At 40.1% G+C, this 21,964-nt stretch overlaps 1 protein-coding gene across 13 annotated transcripts in view; it reads left to right on the top strand.

The window, feature by feature from the left end:
* KCNT2 (potassium sodium-activated channel subfamily T member 2) overlaps nt 1-21,964 on the top strand; it is a 431,812-nt gene that overhangs the window by 355,084 nt on the left and 54,764 nt on the right. For all 13 annotated transcript variants that reach the window (XR_015143756.1, XR_015143755.1, XR_015143754.1 and 10 more), the window contains one exon: nt 9,914-10,025. Coding sequence is in view for 8 of the 13 variants with exons in the window: in XM_086345575.1 (XP_086201701.1) it covers nt 9,914-10,025 (112 nt within the window). In the remaining 5 variants the exon portion in view is untranslated. The remainder of the gene's footprint in view (nt 1-9,913; nt 10,026-21,964) is intronic.

Below are 21,964 nucleotides of genomic sequence, written 5' to 3'. Positions count from 1 at the left end.
AAATATCAGCTAGTTTGTTTCCTCCTGCCCTTTAAGAGAGATAAAAATGTCTGACACTTGCAAGCTATTTCCTCCGTTTGGAGACCCCTGGCTTCCTGCCTATTACCCTCTCATTAGTTTGGCAACTAAAGAAAATAGAAGAATCTATGTGATCTAGTCCAGTGGGTGAAGGAATGCCTCCCTGAGGAATTGGTACTCAGTGTTTAACTAGAAGGGCATCCCAGGAGGCACAGTGGCAAAGAATCCGCCTTCAATGCAGGAGACGCAGGTTCCATTCCTGGGTCAGAAAGATCCCCGCCGGGAGGGAATGACAACCCACTCCAGTATTCTTGTGTGAGAAATCCCATGGACAGAGGAGCCTGGTGAGCTACAATCCATGGGGTCACAAAGAGTCAGACGCAGCTGAGTAACAGCACACATGCACTTTTACTAGAAAGAGGTTGAGTGGGTGTAGAGATGAGCAGCCTGGTGGGCTGCCGTCTATGGGGTCGCACAGAGTCGGACAAGACTGAAGCGACTTAGCAGCAGCAGCAGAGATGAGCAGAGAATTCCACAAGAGGGAAGCAAATACCAAGGCTCTGGGAACTAAACAGCACTTGGAGCAGAGCCAGGGGAAAGTCCAACTTAGGTTGCATGGAAATCAGAAGCCAGACTACTCATGGCTTTGAAGAGCAGTTTAATGAGCTGCGCTTTATTTTAGGAATAACAGGAATTGAAAGATACAGGATTTAAAATTTTTTTTTGCCAATTAATTTTGCTGTATAGTAGAGCAGTTCAGTTCAGTTCAGTCGCTCAATCGTGTCCAACTCTTTGCGACTGTATAGTAGAAACTGTATAGTAGAAACTAACACCAAATTGTAAAGCAAAGTTAAAATTAATTAAAAATAAATAAATAAAATATTATTTTAGCTTCAAGGTAAAGAGTGGTTTGAGGATAAGTGAGAGCAATTGAGAGCCAGCCAGTTAGAAGACGTTTGAATTGACAGGAGGAAAAACATCATGTTAAGAGTAAAAATAAAAAGAGAATATTATTTCTAGCTTGGTACTAGTAATTATAGTCTTACTGAAGAAATGACACCCATAGGCACTTGGGAAATGATGTAATTCAAGAATACTGATACCGAATATGTATCAATGCAAGAGTAATTCCTTTATATAGTGCAAAAAATTTTAATATTTTCTTTGGTTTACATGGGTTAAAATTTTCTATTTAGGAGATATCTGATGTTTACTATATGGTCATTTAACAACGACCTCAGACTCAGATCTAAATCGTTTTAAAATTGTTTGTGAAAAATTAAAATATTTTCGTATTTGTTTTAGTGCCAATATTTAGTTAGAGTCTAAAACTGGTGTCTCATGCATTTAAGTGTGTCTATATACCTTACATTAATATATACCCCTTGTGATTTAAAACATCAATCCCAGCCACCACAGATCAAATTGAACAGAGTGACACACTAGCTTAGTAATATTTTATTAAATATTATAAATATTTTCCAGATTTTTATGTTCTTATGTTTGATTGTCTTGCTTTAATATATAATGCAGCTAGTCTCAGAGTTCTCCCAGTTTGTGAAATAAAGTGTATAGTATGATTTTCATCTTTATGTTGGTTAGCATACCTGAGCATTTCAGAATTATTTATTAAATGAATTAATTCATGCAGGTAACTAGTCCATAGATATTTTACACGATTACATTTACATCACTGAGTAAATTTAAATAGCCACATCAAAATATGCCTTGAATAAAAAATAACTTCAAATGCCACAGGCATTTTGGGGTAGCAAGTTTTCTTCCACTATACAAATAAAGTATTAAACAAGTCATTTTATTTTTTTTTAAATTTTATTTTATTTTTAAACTTTACATAATTATATTAGTTTTGCCAAATATCAAAATGAATCCGCCACAGGTAAAATGTAACTAGAGTATTAACTAGAGAAGTAATTGTAGAACATTTTTAGATAAAACAAAATACATTAGTTTCAGTTATTATGTTGCTTTATGGTGATCCTCGGAGAAGGCAATCGCACCCCATTCCAGTATTCTTGCCTGGAAAATCCCATGGATGGAGGAGCCCGGTGGGCTACAGTCCATGGGGTCGCTAAGAGTCAGACATGACTGAGCGACTTTACTTTCATGCATTGGAGAAAGGAAATGGCAACCCATTCCAGTGTTCTTGCCTTGAGAATCCCAGGGACAGGGATTCTCCCCAGCCCAGGGGAGCCTGCTGGGCTGCCGTCTATGGAGTCGCACAGAGTCGGACACGACTGAAGCAACTTAGCAGCAGCATGGTGATCCTAGTACCTAGGAAAAAGAGAATTGTTGTTGTTCAGCTGCTAAGCCATGTCCAACTTTTGCAACCCCATGAACTCAGCACACCAGGCTTCCCTGTCCTTCACTATCTCACAGAGTTTATTCAAACTCATGTCCATTGAGTTGGTGACTCTATCCAGCAATCTCAGCCTCTGTCACTCCCTTCTCTTCCTGATCTTAATCTTTCCCAGCATCATGGTCTTTTCCAGTGAGCTGGCTGTTTTTCGTATCAGGTGGCCAAAGGATCGGAGCTTCAGTTTCAGTATCAGTCCTTCCAGTGAATATTCAGGGTGAATTTCTTTTAGAATTGACTGGTTGGATCTCCTTGCAGTCCAAGGGACTCTCAAGTGTCTTCCCCAGCACCACAATTCAAAAGCATCAATTCTTTGGCATTCAGCCTTCCTGATGGTCCAACTCTCACATCTTTACATGACTACTGGAAAAAATATAGCTTTGATTATACACAATTTTGTCTGTAAAGTGATGTCTCTGCTTTTTAATATGCTATCCAGGTTTGTCATAGCTTTTCTTCCAAGAAGCAAGTGTTTTTTAATTTCATGGCTGCAGTCAGAATCCACAGGGATTTTGGAACCCAAGATGGTAAAGTCTGCCACTTTTTCTATTTTTTCCCCATCTATTGCCTTGATGTGATAGGACTAGATGCCATGATATTAGTTTTTTGAATGTTGAGTTTAAAGGCAGCTTTTACACTCTCCTCTTTGACCTTCATCAAGAGTTCCTCTTCACTTTCTGAGGCTGGTGATATTTCTCCTAGAAATCTTGATTCCAGCTTGTGATTCATCCAGCTTGGCATTTCCCATGATGTACTCTGCATCAGTTCAGTTCAGGTCAGTCACTCAGTGGTGTCTGACTGTTTGTGACTCCATGGATTGCAGCGTGCCATGCCTTTCTGTCCATCACCAACTCCCAAAGTTTACTCAAACTCATGTCCATTGAATCGGTGATGCCATCCACCCATCTCATCTTCTGTTGTCCCCTTCTCCCACCTTCAATCTTTCTCAGCATCAGGGTTTTTTCAAATGAGTCCTTCCCATCAGGTAGCCAAATTATTGGAGTTTCAGCTTCAGGATCAGTCCTTCCATTGAATTTTTAGGACTGATTTCCTTTCAGATGGACTGGTTGGATCTCCTTGCAGTCCAAGGGATTCTCAAGAGCCTTCTCCAACAGCACAGTTCAAAAGCATCAGTTCTTCATTGCTCAGCTTTCTTTATAGCCCAACTCTCACATCCATACTGGAAAAATCATAGCTTTGACTAGACGGACCTTTGTTGGCAAAGTAATGTCTCTGGTTTTTAATATGCTGTTTAGGTTGGTCATAAGTTTTCTTCCAAGGAGTAAGTGTCTTTTACTTTCATGGCTGCAGTCACCATCTGTGGTGATTTTGGAGCCCCCCAGAAATAAAATCTGTCACTGTTTCCATTGTTTCCCCATCTATTTTCCATGAAGTAATGGGACTGGATGCCATGATCTTCATTTTCTGAATGTTGAGTTTTAAGCCAAATTTTTCACTCTCCTCTTTCTCTGGATAGAAGCTAAATAAGTAAGGTGGCAATATACAACCTTGATATACCCCTTTCCCAATTTGAAGCAGTCTGCTGTTTCATGTCTGGTTCAAACTGTTGTTTCTTGACCTGCTTACAGGTTTCTCAGAGGCAGGTCAGGTGGTCTGGTATTTCCATCTCTTACAGAATTTTCCACTGTTTGTTGTGACCCACACAGTGGCTCAGATGTTAAAGAATCCACCTGCAGTTCGGGAGACCTGGGTTTGATCCATAGGTTGGGAAGATCCCTTGGAGAAGGGAACAGCTAACCACTCAGTATTCTTGCCTGGAGAATTCCATGGAAGAGGAGCCTAGTGGGCTACAGTCCAATTGTTCCAAAGAGTTGACATGACTGAGCCACTTACATGTAGGACTTCTTTATAGCTTAGATAGTAAAGAATCTGCCTGGAATGCAGGAGACCCTGGTTCTATCCCTGGGTTGGGAAAATTCACTAAAGAAGGGAATACAACCCACTCTAGTATTCTTGCCTGGAGAATCCCATGACAGAGGAGGCTAATGGGCTACAGTCCGCAGGGTGGCAAAGAATCAGACATGATTGGATGACTAACACTATGCTTCTACACACAGTCAAAGGCTTTAGCGTAGTCAGTAAAGCAAAAGTAGATGTTTTTCTGGAATTCCCTTGCTTTCTCTATGATGCAACAAATGTTTGCAATTTGATCTGGTTCCTCTCTCTCTTCTAAATCCAGCTTGTACATCTGGAATTTCTCGGTTCACGTTCTGCTGAAACCAAGCTTTAATTATTTTGAGCATTACCTTGCTACCATGTGAAATGAGTGCAGTTGTATGGTGATTTGAACATTCTTTGGCATCGCCCTTCTTTGGTGGGATTGGAATGAAAACTGACCTTTTCCACTGCTGTGGCCACTGCTGAGTTTTTCAAATTTGCTGGCATATTGAGTGCAACCCTTTAAGATAGTCATCTTTTAGGATGTAAATAGCTCAGCTGGAATTCCATTACCTCCACTAGCTTTGTTCATGGTAGTGCTTCCTATAGCCTACTTCACTTCACATTCCAGGATGTCTGGTTCTAGGTGAGTGCTCACGCCATCATTGTTATCTAGGTCATTAAGACCTTTATTGTACAGTTCTTTTCTGTATTCTTGCCACCTCTTCTTAATGTCTTCTGCTTCTGCTAGTTCCTTGTCATTTCTGTCCTTTATTGTGCCTATCTTTGCATGAAATATTCCCTTGGTACCTTCAATTTTCTTGAAAAGATCTCTAGTGTTTCCCATTTTATGGATTTCCTGTATTTCTTTGCCTCTTTTTCTTATGGCTTTATTATCTCTCCTTGTTATTCTGTGAATCTCTGCATTCAGATGAGTATATCTTTCCCTTTCTCCTTTTCCTTTCACTTCTCATTTTATGTCATTTTATTTCTAAAATGTTATATATTCAAAATATACTTAAGTCATGTTAAGGTTCAGAAATATGTGTACAGTGTCAGTATTTTAAAGGTATATAATTAAATCTCTTAAGCAATCAAATGTGTAAATATGAAGTATTATAATTCAATACAGGTAATATTTTATGGATTTGAAGGACACTGCAGTAAAATATTTCATTATTTAAGTGGTTATTAGTTCTAAGATTTTACTAGGTGGCAGACTAGATAATTCACTCAATTTTTCAGTTTAAAGTAACATAAATGGAGTAGGTTCAGTTATATAGAACAGAAATGGCACACTACATAAATATTGTTGTTCTATCTAATTTCAATTCTAGAAGTCACTTAAACACAATGACTGGATCACTCAAATATTTTATCACTGTCTCTTACTAAAGCCTCAAATATATCTGTCTACACATATATATGGACAGAGGAACCTGGTGGGCTACAATCCATAGGATTGTAAAGAGTCGTACAAAGCACACTGTATGTACATATTTGATGTATTTTGTTAGAAAAGGATTATAAAGAAAAAAATTCAAGTAATCAAAAATTTTTCTAAAATTCAAAAATAACATATGTGAAAGAAAAAGTCATATTTCTCAGAGAAAATAAAAATTTCTAAAATATGAGATACATTTCTTACTTGTTGACAGCTTTGTTTCCTCAGAAATTCCTTCCCTGACCATGCATCTTAGCACCTTCCAAGATGTTCCTATTTAATTTGTGAATCACAGATTTCAGTCAGCCACTTGCAGCATCCTTAGAAAAATATATACATTCATATAATTTATGAACTTTTTGCAGTTTTTTTCTAAAGTCTAAACCAAAGGCAGGGATTTAACATTATACTTTTGTTTTAATCTCTTGGAAACCAGCGTTTTCCAATAGCAGATACTTGATACTTATTTACTAAATTAGATGCTAAATATGGTTCTCAGTAATTTGAAACCACCGTAATGAAATTATGATCTAACAACTACTATTGAGGGGTAGATACAGAAGTAGAGATTACAAAAGTTTAAATTAGAAACTCTGACATGTAGTTAAATATTCTTAGTAATACTCCTTTTTATTTGGCTCATCTGAATCTCTTTTCCTACCCACCTATTTATTGAAAGTAGCAGTGACCATAGTAGACCTCCATCTGGCAGAAGGTGATCCCCACGTTAGGCAGAGCTGTGCTGGGTTGGTGCCTGGCAGTAGAGAGGAGTCTGATCAGGGGCCCTGCTAGGCATTCACTGGGCCCGCCCTGTAGGGCTGAGCTCACCCCCAGGCCTGGCTCAGACCAGCGCAAACCCAGAGATACTGAGAAGGCAGAGTCAGGGGTGAGCCATGGGTCCTCAACTCCTCCCAGGGAACAGGAGGTGCAGACAGAAACACAGAACAAGGAGGTCTCCACCTGATGTTCTGGAGATTTGCATGAGTTAATGCATGGAAAGCTCTAATAATAATGCTCTTTAAATTTTATGTGTTATAGAGTTTTGGACTATTTTTTTTTTTAACTTCCGAAAGAGATTTTTAAAAACTGAACAAACAGGAAAACCTTAGGTCAGTTAATTTTCCTTTTCAGAAGCTCAGATCATGAATATGCTATTTATTCTCTAAATGAGACTCTGCTTTATCTTCACTGTCCATTTTGCTACTTTATGTATTCATTTTAGTTTCTGCTGCGTCAGATTATTGAATATTGTCTGTGACAGACCATAACACGGTAAATATCTTTAGTGACATGGTTGTTTCAAAATGTTTCTTAAATGAAGACTTTTGAAACTTCCAGATGGTATGAGATTTGTCAGTTGGTGGCACTTCCTAGGCTTACCAGGTGAAGTAGTACCAGCCCCAAAGTCAACTGATTTTTTTTTTTGATATTTTTTTGCCATTAGGCCACTCTTCTAATTTCTCAGGTTTCTCTGGTGGCTCAGATGGTAAAGAATCTGTCTACAGTGCAGGAGACCCAGTCTCAATTCCTGGGTCAGGAAGATCCCTGGAGAAGAGAATAGCACCCCACTCCAGTATCCTTGCCTGAAGAATTCCATGGGCAGAGGAGCCTGGTGGGCTGCAGTTCATGTGGTCACAAAAAGTCAGACATGACTGAGCGACTTTCACTCAACTAACTCACCCTTCTAATTTTTCAGAAGTGTCTGAAAAAATGAACTTTTTATCAAATGTATGCATATTGGTGACTTTTGAAGGAGAAGAATAGAGCTTCTAAAAGAAAAGTGAAAGTGAAGTTGCTCAGTTGTGCCTGACTCTTTGCGACCCCATGGATAGTAGCCTGCACCAAGCTCCTCCGTCCATGGGATTTTCAAGGCAAGAGTACTGGAGTGGGTTGCCATTTCCTTCTCCAGGAATCTTCTCACATTGTACACAGATGCTTTACCATCTGAGCCACCAGGAAAGTCCAGAGAAAGTCCATGACTTTCTTTCTAAAAGAAAGTCATGTGGAATACAAATTATATGGTGTTTCTCCATAAACTGTGTGTGCATGCATGCTTGGTAGTGTCCAATTCTTTGTGATCCCATGGACTGTGGCATACCAGATTCCTCTGTCCATGGGATTCTCCAGGCAAGAATACTGGAGCGGGTTCCCATCTCCTACTCCAGGGGATCTCCTTGACCTAGGGATCGAACCCATGTCTCTTGCATTCCCTGCATTGGCAAGTGGATTCTTTACCACTGTACCACCTGGGAAACCCCGTACTTAATATAGTTATGGGAAAATCTGAACAAACTTTTTTCCAACCCAGTTTAATAATATTTGCTCTCAAAATGGAGGTGAGGCCATGCAATTCTGGTTATATTGCTTCCCACAAAGTGCAGATCTCATCAAACACCTAATGATATCATAATTTTCAAATATTTTTATTAGGTAAGTGTCAATACTGTTACAGTAATGTAACCAAGATGGCATATAGTTTTCACAGATAACTCTGAAATTAAGTATTTTTAAGAGTTGTTTAGATCTTAAATGAGAGGATGATTAAGCCCAGTGGAAACTGACTTCAGGGCCCTTTGGGAAAATCCCAGCAAGCCTGCAGGGAGCCCTCTCAATCCCAAAAGGAGGGAGACTTTCCTTCTGGCAAAGCACCCATCTGTTTTATAGAGTTAGAGCTGAGGAGAGGAGTGATCTCTTGGGTCCTGCTGACAGTCAGTTCCTCTCTAAGACCTCAGATCAAATGCTCACGTGCATGTGAGTAACAGTGCCCTCCCTCCTGGACCCAGCAGATAATGAGACTAAGATCAACTTCCCTGGTGATCCGGTGGTTAAGCCTTCACCCTTCCATTGCAGGGGATGTACGTTCAATCCCTGGTTGAGGAGGTAGGATGCTACATGCCTCATGGTCAAAAAGCCAAAACGTAAATATTGCAACAAATTCAATAACAACTTTAAAAACAGACCACATAAAAAAAAATCTTTAAAAAAATAAAAGGTTAGCTGGAGACGACGTGTTTCTGAGCTACCAACTGAATGTTTCTGTCCTGAATATTTCAGTCAGTTCTGGAGCCTGAGGTCTAGGCAAAGGTCCAGCTACCAGCAGGGATTTTTTAAGTGGCCTTAAAAAGTGAAGTTGCTCAGTCGTGTCTGACTCTTTGCGACCCCATGGACTGTAGGCTGCCACACTCCTCCATTCATGGACTTTTCCAGGCAAAAGTACTGGAGTGGGTTGCCATTTCCCTCTTCAGGGGATCTTCCTGACCCAGGGACTGAACCCAGGTCTCCCACATTGTAGGGAGACGCTTTACTGTTTGAGCCGCCAGGGAAGCCCCCATAGTTAAGTGGCCTTAAGTAAGTTTAAATACATATTGTATGGAGAACAAAGCTGATTATCACTTAAAGTGGCTGCTACAGGGAATCTCAAAATATGTGAACCAGGAGAGCTACCAGTGATGCTGAGACATCAACTAAAGATCAGATCACCAACCACAGCGACAGTAAGGTGTTTGTTGTGGTTTTATCTTGCCCCATTTTTCTGGGGGAAACATCAAGTGTGTGTGTGTGTGTGTGTGTATATGCGCGTGTGCACATGCATTGTGCAGGAGGATGTAAATAGGAAGAAAGCTTATGTAAACCCTAGGACGAGTGGAAATTCTCAGGATTCTTCTAGAACAACACTATCAATTGAGCCATGTCCTCAGTTCATTACAATGAGTTGTTATCTCAATGACAATATTTGCTTCATTGTATTAAGATTTGACAATTAAAAGCACATACTGTGAGAACAGAGAGCCGCAAGAAATCTTAGAACTCACATTATGGACAATAAGTTCATTGTGAGAAATTTTTGTCAATCCACATATTCATCTTATAAATTCGTATTTCATTATTTTTCACGCAGTAACTTCTTCAATCAGCTTTATGAGGAGTGAGAAAATGCATTATAAAAATTAAATTACTGAATTTAGTTTTCTTACAGTGCTAAAATGTTGGTTAAAATATTCTTGGAAAATAGCAATGCATTTCTTTTCCACAAAACAGTTTGTGTGGGATGACTTGCTCTCACAACTGCATGTAGTTTAATGCCTGAGGCTAGGAATCACTCACTCCTAAACCTGTTGTTATAAAAACACCATTTTGGATTGTTAGTGTAATGCAAATATTTCTTTGAAATGTAGGTTGTTTTCCAGTCTCAGTATTATCACAGAGCTCACCCACCCAGCCAACATGAGATTCATGCAATTCAGAGCCAAAGACTGTTACTCTCTTGCTCTTTCAAAGCTGGAAAAGGTAAGTCACCACATGATCAAGTAAGTTGCATTTAATTGTTTGGATTGAAAGACTAACTTGGGAAATTTTTACATGTAGAAAGAAATGCCATGAAATATTAAAAATAAAAATGCTATTTTGAATTCCTATGTGGGGCTAAAATCTTAATTTGTAAGTTTTTTTAAAGTGTATAGTGATGGGTTTGAACCAGTAATATCAGAAGTGAACATGATGGAAATATCTCATTCTGGCATCATGGATCACAAATTGAAAGCATGATTTATGAAAGAACTAAATGCACCTGGAATATATATATATATATATATATATATATATATATATACACACACACACTCACAAATGATGTCTATTATTGATAATATCATTAGTGCTATGTCAAGACATGTATATTTGCAGTTTTCAAAAATCCTTTAAATCTCAGAAAACCCATGGGCTTTGTTGAAAGTCAGTCCCCAAATGAGATAATCTGACATACAGTCTGAGACAAAGTCAAGTTTATTGCTTAGGTAAGTAAGGGAACCCTGAATACTCATTGGAAGGACTGATACTGAAGCTGAAGCTCCAATATTTTGCCCATTTGATGCGAACAGTCGACTCATTGGAAAAGACCTTGATGCTGGGAAAGATTGAAGGCAGAAGAAGAGGGCAACAGAGAATGAGATGGCATCAGAGGATGAGAGGTTGGATAACATCACTGATCCAATGAACACGTGCTCAGTTGCACAGTCGTGTCTGACCCTTTGCTACCCCATGGACTGTAGCCCACCAGGCTCCTCTGTCCATGGAATTTTCTAGGCAAAAATACTGGAGTGGGTTGCCATTTCCTTCTCCAGGGGATCTTCCAGATAAACTTGGGCAAACTCTGGGAGATAGTAGGGAACAGGGAAGCCTGGTGTGCTGCAGTCCATGGGATTGCAAAGAATTGGACATGACTTGGTGACTGAACAACAAAGTAAGGGAACTGTCACCTCAGGAGAGTTTTTTTGTTTTGTTTTGTTTATAAATATTTATTAAAATTGAGAGGTGTTTGCTCTTCCGTCCCATGAGCATCCATCCAGCTGCTCATCAACTGCTAAGATGCAGAGTTGCTGTCATAAATGCCCTTGAAATCGTCAGGATAATCGATTATCTGCCTTTACTTATAACTCCTTGTTCCTTGACTTGTGGTCAGCACCTCTCTTTACACTGTTATGTAAAAGGTGTCCAGAATTTGTGCCCCGAGTAAGCCATCCATGGGTAAAAACGTATGTGGTGTGTGCTAAGTTGTTTCAGTCATGTCTGATTCTTTGCGACCCTATGGACTGTATGTAGCCCACCAGACTCCTCTGTTTGTGGGATTCTCCAGGCAAGAATACTGGAGTGGGTTCCACGCCTTCCTCCAGGGGATCTTCCTGCCCCAGGAATGGAACCCACGTCTCTTACATCTCTTGCATTGGCAGGCCAGTTCTTTACCACTAGTGCCACCTGGGAAGCCCTAAAAAACATATACCTGCGATCAAATAAACATTGGCCCTGACATGTCAAAGACTCAAAACCCACCTGAGAAGAGTGGTTTTAAAATAGCCAAAGATGGATTTTCTCAGCACAAATCTAAAATGTGCCTGAGATCAGATAGAGCTAATTAAGACTCAAGAGAGCCTTGTAGTGGGGGAAGGAAGATCAAAATCTATAAAGAACTGAAATTTTATCGAATGAGGCTCTTTCCAGGTAGAGACTTATTAGGATTGCGAGGATATGAGAATAATGCTAAGGAAGACGGTAGCGTTACTGTGCAGTCATGTTATGGGGACAGAAAGGAGTGGTTTTCATTCTCAGTGTCCAGGCTGCCTGTGAGGATAAACAGACTTTGCATTCAAGGTGTACTTGATGTTAGTATACTGGGAGAATTAGATATATGAGAGGAAAAAAAAAAAAAAAAGATCCAGTCTTATACATGTGAAAATGTGTCAAATATATGCCATCTTCATTATTTGTAACAATATAAGGTAGAGAGAAGGATGGCTTATGTTTTTGTTTGTTTGTTTGTTTTTTGGTTAGTTTTTTCTTTCACTTTATTTTGATTCCCTGTTATGCCAGGCACTGTCTTGATACCTGGGTGGCATATCGTTGAGTGAGGGCTCTTCTGTGCTCTTGTCTGGTGATTTCCATCTTCACTGCTGGTCACATACATTATGTTAGTAGAGTCTTAGCGCTGCTTCTTTATAAGCACAGTAATACTGCTATTAGAGACTGCTTCCAGATGAGGAAACTGAGTTTAAGAAAGACTAAATCACTTTTTTTCAAGATCATATAACGATCAATGTTGTCAAACCCAATCAGCGAGCCGGAGGCACAGTGAGGCCAAAGAAACAGAAAGGTCTGAGTTTGGTGTGGAGAAAGTTTTACTGCAGGGCCATGCGGGAGAACCGGGAGGCTCCTGCCCTGAAGACCTGAACTCTGATGGTTTTCTGGGAAGACTTTTTATAGGCAAAATTGGGAGGGGAACTTCAGGGTGTGTAACTCTCCTCTGATTGGTTGGAGGCTGTGTTCTAGGAATTTCAATGATCAGCCTTCTGGTTCCAATCAGTCTGGAGTCCAGGAGCTGTTGCTCAGCATGAGGTTACCATCCTCCACCAGTGTGGGGGCCTTAGTTCCTATAGAATTCAGAGATGTGGATCAGATTGTATGCACATCCCCCAAGGAGGAGCCCAGACCTGGACCCATAGCTGTACTATCCTTTTCTTTCCTTGTTTATTGAAGTATAGTTGATGTACAGTATGGTGATTCATATTTTTTTAAAGTTTATACAAACTAGTGAATATACAAAAAAGAACACTAACAGATATGCAGAACAAACAGGTGGGTCAAGGAAGAAGAGAGGGGCAATCTACAGGGGATTAAGAGGTAGAAACTGTTAGGTATAAATAAGCTATAAGGATATATTGTTTAACAAGGGAAAGACAGCCAATATTTTATAGTAACTCTAAACGGATCACTGTTGTTTCTTTCTGCATTACCTGACTCCCCTAATTAGTAACTGAATCTGCCCTTTAGAAATTCGGGAAGGTCTAGGAAACTGATAAAAAAGGTAGGGTTCTGCTCAGTTTCATCTGGTCAGTGCATAAGAGAAACGTAAAGCCATTAGTGTTCAGAAAATGTTCCCTGTGTCATACGCTGCCTTAACACCAAGAACCACAGCTGAATGGCTCAGCATCCACAGACAAATCCAGGATTAAGCAGCCAGTGGAATCGATGCTGGCCTGGTGTGGCATGGTCTCCTTCATGACGTGTAAGGGAGGAGCACCCCATGATGAAGCCAGACAGGTTCTGCAGTCACATCATCCATGGCTCTACTGTCCATTCCATTTAGGAATGGAACCTAGATAAAACATTTACACCACCATAGCCTTTGGCAGTTGTCTCTGGAAAATAGTGATGATAGCCAAATGATAGGGTCATTGCAAAGGTTACATCACACAATCTAGTCACAATATTTAGCCTGGTTTGGGCATATAATCAGTGCTCAAATAAATAGTCTCAAAAGCATAATTATAAATTAATATTGTTTACATCATTACTAATAAATATTCTATTGATTTTGTGTTCCATTGCTAAGTCATGTCCAACTCTTTGCAACCCCATGGACTGCAGCACACCACACTTCCCTGTCCTCCACTATCTTTCAGAGTGTGCTCAAGCTAATGTCCATTGAATCAGTGATGCCATCCAACCATCTCATCCTCTGTCACTTTCTCCCTCTACCCTCAATCTTTCCCAGCATCAGGATCTTTCCTATGTGTATTTAATTTTATACCAGTTCAGTTCATACAGTAAAGTTATAATTGTGGAAGTTATTTTCTGTACTGGTGAATCTGTGTGTCTACACTATTGTGTGTCACTTGTGTTAGGGGAAAAGAAGAACAAGATGAAATTTGACCTGTGTTGGGGAATTAATTAAAAACAAAAACTTCCTCCAACCTAAAATCCTCTTCATTAATGTAGAAAAGTTTTGTTTGAATAAGCTTTAAATCAGATTATGTATGATATGCATCTCAGAAATCCCCTAAAGAGATTACAAGGACAGAAAGACATTTCATCTGTTTATGTAGCTGGGCAGATACGGTCATTTACATACATGTTAATTGTCCTGATCTAAAGGAAAAATAAATTGTCTTCTATCTTTGCAGCAAACAAGAAGTTACAACTTCGAGCCTGGCATCTAGGCTCCCAAAGAGCCCAACTCCCAAAGAGACAGACAGAGTACTTTATGTTCCCATTTCAAAAAGATAGTTCCAAGGCTCTCAAGACATTCCTGGGAAACGAAGCTGTCTGGAGGTTATTCACGTTTTCAAAAGTTTTGCATCTGTTTCTAAGAGACAAAGAAAGGATTTACAATTGCAAATTTTCTAAAAGGAAACTCTCTAGGAAAAAGAAAGTGAAGGAGACAGTTTTATTTTTTGGCATGAGGGAATTAATTTATTTCTTGAGATTTATATTTACACTTGCATCTTCTTTGGGGGCTTCCCTGGTGTCTCAGATGATAAAGAATCTGCCTGCTATGCAGGACACCTGGATTCTATCTCTGGTTTGGGAAGATACCCTGGAGTAGGAAATGGCAATCCACTCCAGTATTCTTGCTTGGGATATCCCATGCACAGAGGAGCCTAGTTAGCTATGGCCCATGGTGGTCCATGGGGTTGCAAAGAGTCAGACAGTACTGAGCTACTAACACTTTCCCTTCACTTTCTTTCACTTGCATCTTCTAGATATTTTCCAAGAAGAATAAAAAATAACATATTACCAAATTATTAAGAATAGAGGAGTTAAGGGAAGTGGAATTGAAACCAATGGTTTCAATGTTATAAAGCCATGGATATTTTGTAAAAATTCAGTAAGTGAATTTTAATTCAGTTACTCTCAGTTATATCTATTGAAATAGGATTTATGCATGTTGCGGTCTTTTTTACAGACTGGGGCCTGGTGGATTGGAGTTGACAAAAAGAAAGCAAAAGAGAGAGAGACTAATATTCCCTGGGTTATGTGGAAAACCAATAAAGCTCTAGAATAGGGCTTGTACCGCTCATGAAGGCACAGGGCGTCCTCTCAAGGAGGTCTTGAAATCCTGGGCAGGAAAGTGAGCTCGGCAGGCCTCCACACTCCAAAGAACTAGCCAGAGATGGAAAAGACACGGGGGACACAAGTCTCTAGTGGAACAAGGGTGCTTTATTCATGTTTGTGTGAGCTTATATATTGTTATACAAGGAAGCTTTAGGTAAAAAATAAAGTTAGGCAAAGAACAAAAAACCAGATGCATAACAACTGTTACCAAAGGAATAACAAGAAATAACAATTGTCAGAAGGCCAGAAGACAATCCATATCTTGAGTAAGAGGGTCGTGACTAAACAATTTTACCTTAGGGTAAAAGGTTACTGAAGGAAATCCATGCATGTGTTCTGTCCCATGACCTCAGTCCTGGGAACAGTGTACCGCTCCACTCGTTCCTGTCTACCAGGAACTGATAAGGAACAGAGGGTTCATGAGAAACAGAAAACAACATACAGGAACCCTAAAGTTAAACGTTCCCTGACAGTTGCATAGAAACATTTTAGGCTGCTTCCCTCATAGCTCAGTCTGTAAAGAATCCAACCTCAGTGCGGGAGACCCAGGTTTGATTCCTGGATTGGGAAGATCCCCTGGAGAAGGAAATGGCAACCCACTCCAATATTCTTGCCTGGAGAATCCTGGACAGAGGAGCCTGGCAGGCTAGAGTCCATGAGGGTCGCAAGAGTCAGACATGACTTAACTACTAAACCACCACCACCACCACTATGGGTTGAATTGTGTTTCTCTGCCCCACCAAAAATGTCCTCGAGTCTTAGCCTCCACTACTTCAGAAGGTGAAATTCTCTGAAGAGAGGGTTTTACCGAGGTAAGCAAGATAAAGAAGGCCTTTAGGGCCTAATCCAGAATGACTGGCATCCTTATAAAAAGTGTAAATTCAGACCTAGGGACAGATACTTGTACATGGAAGACAGACATCCACAAGCCAAGAGGAGAGGCCTGGAACAAATCCATCACTGAGTCCTCAGCTGGAAACAAAGCTGGAAACACCTTCATTTCAAACTCTGAGCTTTCATAACTGAGAGGAAATAAATTTCAGTTGTTTTAGCACTCTGTTTATGACACTTCCTTATGGCAGTGCTGGCAATCTAACACATGTGCCATCACTGATAATGGTAACTGTTCATTTCTAACTGGTGCTTTTTATCACTGAACTGTTTGGAGGAGGTTGCCATTAACCCCACCATAGAGCCACCAGAACTTATACAGGACGGGGGAAACAGAATCTTGGAGGGCACAAACAAAACCTTGTGCACACCAGGACCCAGGAGAAGAGAGCAGTGACCCCAGAACAGACTGACCCAGACTTGCCTGTGAGTGTCCAGGAGTCTCTGGCAGAAGCCGTGGCCTGCTGCAGGGTCAGAGGCAGTATGTGCCGCAGTGCCTTCATGGGACCTTTATCTTCATTACCTCCACCATAGTTTGGCCTCAAGTCAAACAACAGGGAGGGAATACAGCCCCAAAGTCAACATAAAAATTGGAATAAAGATTTACTGAGCATGGCCCCACCCATCAGAACAAGACTCAGTTTCCCCCTCAGTCAGTCTCTCCCATCAGGAAGCTTCCATATGCCTCTTATCCTTATTTGTCATAGGGCAGAAAAAATGAAAACTACACTCACAGAAAACTAATCAAACTGATCACATGGACCATAACCTTGTCTAACTCAATGAAAATATGAGCCATGCCATGTAGGGCCATCCAAGACAGACAGGTCATGATGGAGAGTCCTGACAAAACATGGTCCAGTGGAGAAGGGAATGGCAAACCACTTCAGTATTCTTGTCTTGAAAACCCCATGAACAGTATGAAAAGGCAAAAAGAATACACTGAAAGAGGAACTCCCCAGGTCTGTAGGTGCCCAATATGCTACTGGAGATCAGTGAAGAAATAACTCCAGAAAGAATGAAGAGACAAAGCCAAAGCAAAAACAACACCCAGTTGTGGATGTGATTGGTGATGGAAGTAAAGTCTGATGCTATAAAGAGCAATATTGCATAGGAACCTGGAATGTTAGGCCCATGAATCAAGGCAAATTGGAAGTGGTCAAACAGAAAATGGCAAGAGTGAACATGGACATTTTAAGAATCAGTGAAGTAAAATGGACTGGAATGGGTGAATTTAACTCAGATGACCATTATATCTACTACTGTGGGCAAGAATTCCTTAGAAGAAATGGAGTAGCCATGATAGTCAAGAAAAGAGTCCAAAATGCAGTACTGGGATGCAATCTCAAAAACGACAGCATGATCTCTGTTCATTTTCAAGGCAAACCATTCAATATCACAGTAATCCAAGTCTATGTCCTGATGAGTAAGGCTGAAGAAGCTGAAGCTGAACAGGTCTATGAAGACCTACAAGACCTTCTAGAACTAATACCCAATAAAGATGTCCTTTTCATTATAGGGGACTGGAATGCAAAAGTAGGAATTCAAGAGATACCTGTAGTAACAGGCAAATTTGGCCTTGGTGTACAAAATGAAGCAGGTCAAAGGCTATCAGAGTTTTGCCAAGAGAATGAAGAACGTACTGGTCATAGCAAAGACCCTCTTCCAACAAGAAAAGAGAAAACCATTAGATCATTCAGGTATGACCTAAATCAAATTGTACAGTGGACATGGCAGATAGATTCAAGGGATTAGATCTGATAGACAGAGTGCCTGAAGAATTATGGATGGAGGTTCATGGCATTGTTCAGAAGGCAGTGATAAAGACCATCCCCAAGAAAAACAAATGCAAATAGGCAAATTGCTTGTCTGAGGAGGCCTTACAATTAGCTGAAAAAAGAAGAGAAGCTAAAGGCAAAGGAGAAAAGGAAAGATATACCCATTTCAATACAGAGTTCCAAAGAATAGCAGGGAGAGATAAGGAAGCCTTCCTCAGTGATCAATGCAAAGAAATAGAGGAAAAGGATAGAATGGGAAACACTAGAGATCTCGTCAAGAAAATGAGAGATACTAAGGGAATACTTCATGCAAAGATGGGCACAATAAACGACAGAAATGGTATGAACCTAACAGAAGCTGGAGATATTAAGAAGAGGTGGCAAGAATACAAAGAAGAACTATACAAAAAGATCTTCATGATCCAGATAACCATGAAAGTGTGATCACTCACCTAGAGCCAGACATCCTGGAATGCAAAGTCAAGTGGGCCTTAGGAAGCATCACTACGAACAAAGCTAGAGGTGATGGAATTCCAGTTGAGCTATTTCAAATCCTAAAAGATGATGCTGTGAAAGTGCTGCACTCATTATGCCAGCAAGTGTGCAAAACTCAGCTGTGGCCACAGGACTGGAAAGGTCAGTTTTCATTCCGATCATGCAAAGAATGTTCAAACTACTACACAATTGCACTCATCTTACATGCTAACAAAGTAATGCTCAAAATTCTTCAAGCCAGGCTTCAACAGTACATGAACTGCAAACTTTCAGACGTTCAAGCTGGATTTAGAAAAGGCAGAGAAACCAGAGGTCAAATTGTCAACATCCATTGGATCCTCAAAAAAGCGAGAGAGTTCCAGAAAAATATCAACTGCTATTTTATTGACTATGCCAAAGCCTTTGACTGTGTGGGTTACAGCAAACTGGAAAATTTTTCAAGAGATGGGAATAGCAGACCATGTGACCTGCTCCTGAGAAATATGCATGTAGATCAAGAAATGACAGTTAAAACTGGACATGGAACAACAAACTGGTTCCAAATCATGAAAGGAGTATGTCAAGGCTGTATATTGTCACCTTGCTTATTTTACTTACATGCAGTAAACATCATGGGAAATGCCGGGCTATATGAATCTCAAGCTTGAATCAAGATTGCCGGGAGAAATATCTATAGCCTCAGATATGCAGGTGACACCACGCTTATGGCAGAAAGGGAAGAAGAACTGAAGAGCCTCTTGATGAAAATGAAAGAGGAGAGTGAAAAAGTTGGCTTACAACTCAACATTCAGAAAACTAAGATCATGGGATCCAGTCCCATCACTTCATGGCAAATAGATGGGGAAACAATGGAAACAGTGAGAAACTTAATTTTCTTGGTCTCTAAAATCATTGCAGATGGTGACTCCAGCCATGAAATTAAAAGATGTATGGTCTTTGAAAGAAAAAATATGACCAACCTAGACAACATATTAAAAAGCTGAGACATTACTTTGCCTTCCAATGTCTGTCTAGTCAAAGCTACATTTTTTTCCAGTAGTCATGTATGGATGTGAGATTTGGACTATAAAGAAAGCTGAGTGCCAAGTTATTGAAGCTGTTGAACTGTGGTGTCGGAGAAGACTCTTGAGAGTCCCTTGGACTGAAAGGAGATCCAACCAGTCAATGGTAAAGGAAATCAGTCCTGAATATTCATTTGAAGGACTGATGTTGAAGCTGAAACTCCAGTACTTTGGCCACCTAAGGCAAATTACTGACCTATTTATTTATTTATTTTTTTTTAGAATGGGAAAAAGTATTTTCTTTTTTTTTTTTTTTTTTGTCCTTGCTCTTTATTTATTTATTTTAATTTTATTTTATTTTTAAACCTTACATAATTGTATTAGTTTTGCCAAATATCAAAATGAATCCACCACAGGTATACATGTGTTCCCCATCCTGAACCCTCCTCCCTCCTCCCTCCCCATACCATCCCTCTGGGTCGTCCCAGTGCACCAGCCCCAAGCATCCAGCATCGTGCATTGAACCTGGACTGGCATCTCGTTTCATACATGACATTTCACATGTTTCAATGCCATTCTCCCAAATCTTCCCACCCTCTCCCTCTCCCACAGAGTCCATAAGACTGTTCTATACATCAGTGTCTCTTTTGCTGTCTCGTATACAGGGTTATCGTTATATATATATATGGAATTTAGAAAGATGGTAATGATAACCCTGTATACTGACCTATTTAAAAAGACCCTGATGCTGGGAAAGATTGAAGGCGGGAGAGGAATGGGACAACAGAGGCTGAGATTGGTTGGATGGCATCACCGACTCAATGGACATGAGTTTGAGTAAGCTCCAGGAGTTTGTAATGGACAGGGAAGCCTGGCGTGCTGCAGTCCATTGGGTTACAAAGAGTCAGACACAACTGTATGACCGAACTGAACTGACTGTGGTGCTGGAAAAGAGTCTTGAGAATCCCCTCAACTACAAGGAGATCAAACCAGTAAATCCTAAAGTAAATCAACCCTGAATATTCATTTGAAGGACTGATCCTGAAGCTGATTTGAAGAGTCAACTCATTAGAAAAGACCCTGATGCTGGTAAAGACTGAGGGCAGAAGGAGATGGGGTGACAGAGGATGAGATGATTGGATGGCATCACCAAATCTATGGACATGAGTTTGAGCAAACTCCAGGAGACAGTTAAGGACAGGGAAACCTGACATACTGCAGTCCACATGGTCGCAAAGAGTCAGACGTGACTGAGCTATTGATCAACATAAATGGAGCATGAGGGGTCTTAGTTCCCTGACCAGGGATTGAACTCATTCTAACCGCATTGGAAGGCAGATTCTTAACCACTAGACCACCAGGGAAGTCCCCTTTTGCTACTTTTATAACCTAAGTCTTGCTTATACAAGTTAAAAAAACTAAAGATTTTTAAGTTCATAAAGACAATTTTATTAAGATTTCTAAAATTTTTTAAAGATTTTTCAGACTGGACTGCTCATTTCTCTCAAAAACTTGACAAAATTCTGGTATGCTTAATTCATTTTTATGGCCAAAATATATCTAAAGTTCCTTCTTAAATATAATGTTTAAGTTATTTCTTTGCCTCCTCACCCCCATCTCTCATATCTTTTCAAAACTCCTTTGAGGTTTTGAGACGATAGTGTTGGACTTTGTTGTTCAATCACTATTTTTTCAGTTGTATATCCTATTTTCATAGGCATCCAGAAACACACCTTTTATAATTATTGGAGGCTCTTAATCTCTGACTCCCTTTTTAGTCTGTGCACTAAATTGCTTCAGTCGTGTCCAGATGTTTGGGACCCTTTGGACTGTAGCCCACCAGGCTCTTCAGTCCATGGGGTTCTCCAGACAGGAATACTCGAAGGGGTTGCCATGTCCTCCCTCAGGGGATCTTCCTGACCCAGGGATGGAATCCAGGTCTCTTACATCTGCTGCATTGGTTAGGAGGGTTCTTTACCACTAGCACCACCTGGGAACTTGAGCTTAGTTCTTGCCTGAACTGCTGTCTTTCTTCTAACATCCTACTGACTGTAGCAAGTACTGTTCACACATCAATATTAATTAGATGGAGATTCCCCTGGACCAGGTCTGGGAGTGGCACACAGACTCCACTCAGATGCCATTGGCTAGAACTCAATCCTGTGACCACACCTAACTTCAGGGAAGACTGAGAAAGGTAGTCCAACCATGTGCCCAAGAATAATTGGGCAACAAGTTTTGGTGGACAGTCAATATTCTTGGTCATATGTGATATATCACCCTTACTTTCTTCAAATTTGTAAACCCAATCTAAACATTCTTGAACATCATGCTTTAGCTTGCTTTTTTAATCTGTTTTTCTCTCATTGTTGCTGGTTTTTTTTTGTTGTTGTTGTTCTTTTGTTTTGCATTGTCTTTCTGGTCCTGGATATTCACATTGCCTCACTGACATTATTTATCCAATAATAGAGTCCTCCCTCAGGGCCCATGGGAATGGGTTTCAGTCCCCTGCCTTCCCACTCTTCAGCAGGACCAAAATCTGAGGATGCTCAAGTCCCTTATATGAAATGATTTAGTATCTACATATAGCCTATGTACCCATATCCTCCTGTGTATTTTAATAATCTGATTACTTATAATATCTAATATTATACAATGTAAATTCCATTTAATTAAT

The sequence above is a fragment of the Bos grunniens genome, chromosome 16 (assembly GCF_055505025.1).
Source record: "Bos grunniens cultivar Pamir isolate PY7600 chromosome 16, Bosgru_T2T1.0, whole genome shotgun sequence".
Classification (NCBI taxonomy): domain Eukaryota; kingdom Metazoa; phylum Chordata; class Mammalia; order Artiodactyla; family Bovidae; genus Bos; species Bos grunniens.
Note: the sequence above shows the minus strand (reverse complement) of the source record. Positions and strands in the feature narration are given on the sequence as shown.